Source organism: Echinops telfairi, unplaced genomic scaffold (genome assembly GCF_000313985.2).
Source record: "Echinops telfairi isolate 266 unplaced genomic scaffold, ASM31398v2 ScPeMD7_4;HRSCAF=17, whole genome shotgun sequence".
Lineage (NCBI taxonomy): Eukaryota > Metazoa > Chordata > Mammalia > Afrosoricida > Tenrecidae > Echinops > Echinops telfairi.
Window position 1 is genome coordinate 41,923,488 of NW_022103900.1, and position 7,439 is coordinate 41,930,926.

General features: G+C 40.8%; 1 protein-coding gene across 1 annotated transcript in view; it reads right to left on the minus strand.

The window, feature by feature from the left end:
• Positions 1 to 7,439, minus strand: part of PIEZO2 (piezo type mechanosensitive ion channel component 2) — a 600,576-nt gene that overhangs the window by 77,629 nt on the left and 515,508 nt on the right. Inside the window, exons 36-38 of the mRNA XM_045298343.1 lie at positions 4,014 to 4,103; positions 2,410 to 2,531; positions 1,281 to 1,352 (exon numbers count right to left, since the gene is read on the minus strand). Coding sequence (XP_045154278.1) covers positions 1,281 to 1,352; positions 2,410 to 2,531; positions 4,014 to 4,103 — 284 coding nt within the window. The remainder of the gene's footprint in view (positions 1 to 1,280; positions 1,353 to 2,409; positions 2,532 to 4,013; positions 4,104 to 7,439) is intronic.

A 7,439-nucleotide genomic window follows, 5' to 3' on the forward strand; every position in this document is an offset into this window, starting at 1 on the left:
ATGGTATGCTATGTTATTAAGCTGTTCACATAACTAAGAAGTTAATGAACAATGAATATGAGAGTCACACAGAATTTCAACTTGAATTTTCCTCTGGTGAAAGGCATAAAATAAATGAAACTAGTTTCATTTACAGCTCAAGAATTCATTTGAACATAATGCTAAAATTAAATATTTGGAAATAAATATAGTGAACAGATTTCAAATGTTGCTTCATTAAATTAGCTTGCTGATCTAAGAAAATTATTGACTGGGTAAGAGAGGCCAACATCAGATCTGTGTGGCGCTAAGAAGAAGACATAGGGCAACTTTCTGATACATTTGCTTTAAAATAATTCTCAATACTGTATTAGCAGAGCTATCCACATGTGACATTATAGGCTCTGGGGATACCCCACCTGAGTAGGATAGCTAGTTATGGAGACATGGGATATAAAAAATTGAAGATATTACAAGTCAGTCACAAAATAATTATTTTTCAGCATTCTAAAATTTTAAGAAAGACTAGATTGAAACAGGCCATTGTTCTACAATATCATTGCTCAGCCATGTGAGATATTTCCTTGGCCCAGAATAACAAACATAGCACCAAATCCTTGTTAAACTTTATGATTACAAGGGAAGCCTACTACATGTGATGTGGCGATCAAGCTCTGCTTTGCAAAGAGATTCCTAGGTTCAACTTTTCATTCGTGATGACTGGGCAGCAAATGGCACATGCCAGGCACCGGAAGGCTGAGTGCAGCTTTTAGAGCCTTTGGAAATTGGTGAGGAGGCAAAATATGAGAAAGTTAATGCATTTAAGTCATCCCTAGTTCTTTATGCCAAAAAAAACTTAAATGCAAATAAAACCAAAGCTCCGGGAAAGCAGAGGGGAGGCTCACTGGCATCCATGCCTAGTGCCTTACAAAGAGGGTCATGAATGCTTTGAAAGATAACAACTACCCTCCAATCAGAGTCCAAGTGGGTGCAAACACCCATTTCAAATCAGTGGCGCTCTAGACCTCAGAGTTTGATAATAAAATGATCAATTCTCTTTCCTTTGAGGAGCCTGTACGTTGTGCTCCAGCGTTCTTAAGCCATGGATGTAGCTCCCTTTAGCCCAGATCTGTCCACAGAGCTCAGAGAACCATTTGCATGGCATTTTCCTACTCAGACCCCCTATCAAGTCACAAGGATCAAACCATGCACAGAACACACGGTCCTGGGGATGCCTGAATTCTGGTCAAGGATATAAGGGTTAACGCTGACGACATGGTAAGAGGATTGCAAAAACCTACTGGAAGCATGATCAACCCAAGGCCGCCACCACTGCTTTTTTTTGCCCTTGGCTTTCTGTTTGTCTGCTTCTCCTAAAATGAAATATGTCCAAATATTAATTCTTATAACGTGAGAAAACAAACTTTGAAAACCACGCTCTATCAATTCAATCGTCAAGTCTAGACCAGTTGTACAAGTGCATTAGAGGTCAGGGAAAGGCACAAGAACTATAAAATCTGTAAGGTAGGCTCATATTCATGATGAATTCCCATGGCAAATAATAATTGCTACTAAACGGGATGCCATAATTCCATTTTCATCTTAGCAACTGAGTGTGCATAAAGGAAGTTAAAAAAGAAGGGACTGCCCCCCAAAAGTGCACCTCATGGTAAATTTTCTATTGAATTAATGGAAAAGAATCACTCCCCACCCAAATTTGACAGAGCAATTAAGTGACAACTGATTTACTAAAATGCATGTATTCCAATAACCAGAAAATTTGCCTATGACCACTTTAATTCATGGTTAGGAAACATAAATTCACTGGTGATTGGTTGATACAATGTATGTACTGATTGAGCATCATGCATTATTTCTCCATTCCCTTCAAATAGAAAAGCATGCAAACATCTATGAAAAGACCTATTAAACTTTTATTTTACATAATAAACATATAATTAGGTATAATACATATGTATTCATGTTAGGTTTCATTAGAACAGACTATCAGTAATGATCTTTTAATTACCAGTATCTAGATTCCACATAAAATAGGGATATACATTTATTTTTTTATAAAATTTATAAAGGACAACAGTAGTCTATACAAGTGAAATACTTTCCTTAGAGGAATAAATTATGCAAAAACATGCTAATTCCCATGATGAACAATTAGATTATAGGCATGCTAAAACTGCATTGCTGAAAACTAGATGCTCTTAAAGCCTCTGACTCTTGTTAAATGATACTTTAGAAGACAGATAAACTTATCCCATTCACTATGGGAAAAAAGCAAAGATGACTGACAAGTTAAAAGTACATTGCTGGCCTTGGCAGAAGAGAAACCTGGTCTGATCACCCTGCCCACTGGAAGCATGCTGTATATTCACTGGCAAGAGGACATTAGGTAGAAACAGGGGTTGGACGTACTTTCGTCATCCTCTTCAGAGAGCTTATGAGCATCCTGGGCTTCCCCTGACTCCTGGGTCAAGCTCAGCATTCTTTCTTTACCTTTTTTGTATTTCTGTTGCCTGGCCTTGATGCGATCCATCCTGCAAAAGCACGATATCAGCAACACCAAGAACATTATGCAAGGGTATCATGAGGTCAGCGCTTCGGACTTACACTATTGTGTATTTAACTGAAAGCAGAGACAAAGTGATTACGCCTTTGGAAGTTGTGAATGGCCTACATTTACCACAGGAACCACTCTTAGTAATATGATCCATAGTAATTGCCGTGCTAAAGTTCAATATGCAAATACTTCATGTCCACTCCACTGTTGTACCCGAGCCATGCAGAGTTCCGATCTGTTGTGCATGGAGTCGCTATGGGTCGGAGCTGCCTCGATGGCACCTCACAATAGCAACAACAGCTCTTTTGAACATGGCATAGCGTGAAGTATAAGTCCTCTGCTTTCTCAAGTTTGACATTATTACATAAATGGGAAAAGTCAGCTAAGCGAATTCCATGAATAGGCTTTACTTATGAAAAATTACGAACGTACCCTAAATGAAGACTCTACTACACATCCATTTAGATAGCTGAATACAGCAGTAGACACGCCATCATGCACTGACACTGCATTTCTTTACATGATATGTTTCTTTGATTGGGAAGGTACCGGGCCATTGAATATTTATATTTATCCTAGCAAACATTTCTGTGTGAGGAAAAGCTGGCAAATGGGGTCAGGACAGAATGAAGCTTCCCTAGTGAACTCAGGGAGTTTTCCTTATGGTCTGAGGGAAGAATATCATGTTTTCAATTCAATGATCCACAGACATATTAAGGTGTGGTCGTTACATTCATAACTGGAAATTTCATTCTAAGAAAATCCCTTTCAAGAGATTAATAAAAAAAGGGACTGGGGGACTAACTATCAAATCTTCCTGGTGTAGTTAGCCCATTACTTGACTTTCCCAGTGGTGTGGCAAGAATAAGGCTCAATATGACGATAGGAAAAGATGGGTTGTATTCCTACATGCCTTGAGTTAGTTGTCATCTATAAATCATGTAAGGTCACAATGACTGTTTCCTTCTGAGACTGGATTCACTCCCTCCCCACCACTCCTACCCCACTAATCCAGCCCTTACCCGACAGTTATCATAGAATTTACTCGAAGCATTTGGCACTGGGCAAGTCCCTACCCTATTCAATTAATATTTACAAAAATCCAAAAAGATAGCATGGTGAGTCCTAGCTGAAAAATTGGAAACTGACATTCTGAGAATTTGATTTCTTCAGGTACCGCAATCAGTAGCTAGGACAGTATTGGAATGCTGGTCTTATTCTGAGTCAGCTTCCTTTTCCAGCACACTGTTGATATCTCTCTATTAAACTCTGTTCATTTTCAGTCTCATAGGTACAAGCAATTGTCCTGACACAGATGCTATACTCAGGGAGAAGTGAGAGTTGACACAAACATATTTTCCAGGTAGATTGGGGTCCCCCAAGAGCTCAGACCAGTTTGATGTGGTATTCCAATCAGAAAATAAAAGAACCGGAGAATGTGAGTGAAATACATTCTTACTGTCTCTTCAATTGGTCCATTGATTTTTTCTCCTCCTCAATTCTTGCCTTTACTGCCTTTACAATTGTGGCCTGGAAAAGTTCCGCTCCTCTAAAGGAAAATTGGAAAAAGAAGAGATTTAGTGTTTTTGTGTGCTGCTCACCTTTCCCTAAAAGTGCTTCCTAAGGCGTAAACAACATGGCATCTCTTCTGGAAGTCACTGGAGTTGCCTGGCTGGGATTGAGAGTTACCACGGCTCAGTCAAGGAGTCCTTTCTCAGATAATCAAAAAAGACACTGGCTTCCACCTGGGAACTGGTGGGCTTCTCACAACCTTTAACTTCAGGGAGACAAAAATAGCTTCTTTTCTAAGGCGTGAAAGGCCAGGGACCTCATCAATCATAATGGTTCATCCAAATGTCACTCACCAACCGTCACTGTGCTTATGCAGGATGACTCTACAAAAAGGAGTGAGTTTAGTTTGGTTTTCTACTAACTGACCCCAGGAGGGTGTGGAGTGGACCTGGGATGTCCAGGAAGAAAGACAGCGGCTTCCTGCGCATCAGCAAAGCTGCCAGTTCCTTCCTTCTTCCTCCTCTCTTCCACTCAGGCTGTTTTTCCTGTCCTTCCTGCTGTCCCACAAAGCTATCAAGCCCTCATAACATCCCCAAGTTTGAGCCATTAGCATTTAGCTACGACCCCATGGCAAGGTCCAAAGCTATGGAGACTTGAGGGTACACTTGCCCTGCAGGAGGAGGGCTGCTATCAGACATGGACAAAAATGAAAACAGCTCATTGTTAGCCACTTCACACTCCTCCAAGTGTTTCAAATCTCAACTTCTGACAAGTGATTTTTTTTTTTACTTTTAATTTTTTCCAACAGTTTTATTGGCATGTAATGTACTTGCCATACAATTTAATAGTTCAGTCGCATCAAGAAAGGGTTGTACAATCATTACCACAATCAATTTTAAAATATTTTCTTCAATCTTTTGCTCATCATTATTAGCTCCCCATTTCCCCTCAACCTCCCCTATCAAGTGATTTTTATTCCTAGTAAATCTCCTAGTTCAAGTACACAGGGTTCAGTATGGATTTTACTTCAACATAAATAAGGCAAACAATCCTCACAACTGGACCAATAAACAACATGTGACAAACAGAGAAAAGGTTGACATTATCAAGGATGCTTGCTTGCTTCCACAATCAAGGCCCATGGCAATAGCAGAGAGGAAACCAAGTGACATACTGCATTGGGCAAAACTGCTGCAAAGCTCTGCTTCCAGTGCTAAAGAGCAAAGAGGTCTGAACTTCTGAGTTGCCCCTGTCGTTTTTTGAACTCCCTCCACATGCATGCGAAAACTGGGGCATGAATAAGGAAGACTGGGGAAGAACAGACACAGTTGAATTACGGTGCTGCCAACGAATACAGAATGGGCACAGGCAGCTCGGAGAACGAGCAAATCTGCCTGGAAAGAAGTGCTTCCAGAGGGCAATGTAGAAGGGAGGACGAGAAGAGACTGCCTAGATACTTTGGACATATTATTTGGAATGACCAGTCCCTGGCAAAGGACTTGATGCGTAGTAGACTACAGGGCCAGTGAAAATGAGGAAGATCCTCAATGGGCTGAATTGACACAGGGGCTGCAAGAATTGTGAACATAATAAAAATTGTGAGGATGGCACAGAACAGGGCTCCATTTCATTCTGCTGTACGTTGGATGGCTATGAGTCAGAACCCACTCATAGCACAACCACAGCAACCGCAATCAACGTCCCAGCTTCCATAGATGACTGCTCTCTCAAGGTGATGGGTTTGGAGGTCATTGGTCTTTATACCCATCTTTTGCTATCAGGGTGTCCAATGAGTGAATGTCTGCTCTGGTCTATGCTATATTTGCTATTTTCATGCTGTCTTAGGACATGTGTTAGTCTAGCAGGCATGATTCTGCCTTTGTGAATGAGTGTTATTGCAAGTTGTGCCCCAACTCCAACCCTCATTATTTGTATGACGTTTCCAGTTACTAACGTTTTTAATCTGTACAAGTCAATAATCCGTGAATTTTGGTCTCAAAAACTATCCTATACAGGTATACTTTCCTTTTCTAAACATTGTTTTAAATTCTATGTCACTGGCTAAATGAATGATCTTATCAATATAATTACCTTATGCCTCATGGGGAAGATTTATAATGTTCTCCAATAAAATGAAAACAATGTCTCTAATATAAGCCAGGAACACATATAAAGCATAGATATATGAATAGACTTAGAGCTTGCACTTAAGTGTCCCCCTAAGCTAAGAACAATTAGTTCTCATGACATGGCCCTACTCCATACTTGCCCTCACGAAGAGATCACTGAAGATCTGCGTGCTGCAGCAAAGTTTGGTGAAGAAATAAGATGTTGCCTGATATCAGAAGGAATAGCATCTAATGGCTTATCTTAAAACAATCAGCCATCTAAGTGAGGCATTGACCATGGAGAAGCACTTTGGCCTGTGTGATCCAAGGATTGTACATAATAAAATCCAAATTAAAAAGAAGGAATGGTATCAGAGCTTAAATTATAAACAACATTTTTCAGGGACTCTGGAGAACAGTGAAAGCCCAAATCCATTTGCAGGGTTCCCACGTGATTGAGCCTCTGGAGAATTCCCTCTGACTACAGACCAGAGAGGGGCATAGCTTTGTTATCAGACAGAAGGCACTGTAATGTGGATTAGTACAGATGGAGTTAGGTTAAAATATAGCACTGCTTTAAAACAGTCCCAGCTTCCAGATGACCAGAAAGAACTACTATGTGTTGAGGCAATGACTCCCTCAACTTCCTGCTGCTGTCTGCTGACACTCTTATTCCAGTAAGTGGGACTGAGGGTGCTGGAGAAATGTCACTTAGCTGCTGACAGCTGCTCCTGGAGCAGCTCTTCCCCTCTGCCAGCTGAAGCACACCCTCCTCTCACTCATCTCTGCTTCTGCGTTTGTAATCCTGCCATCACAGTTCAATTCTCTGTGGGCATGTGGTCATTGCTAACCTTAAAAATGAAAACCAAAACCAAAAAGGCTCTGTTCATTGCACATTTCTGTCTTATATCACTGCCCTCATGATGGTCTCCAAGTCTCCAACTCCAAGTTTCTCTCCTCACTGCTATTTGGCTTTGACATTTGGAGGTCACAAATTCAGTCTTCAAGTTTCAGTCGTCTTATATAATATGTCTCCTAAACATCCTCTTTCAAACAGTCTTCCCCAGAGGCGCCCTATTCTCCTTGGTTCCATTCTGACTCACGCTACTGGGCTTGCTACCTTTCAACCGCCTTCTCTGCCCATCTCTGGAATACGAATGTTCTCAGTCCCCATCCCTCTCCCCCTTTGTTCACGCTGCAGTAAGGCAACCCTAACCACTCACTTGCTTCAATTTCATTTATATAAAATGAAGCTCAAACTCTAT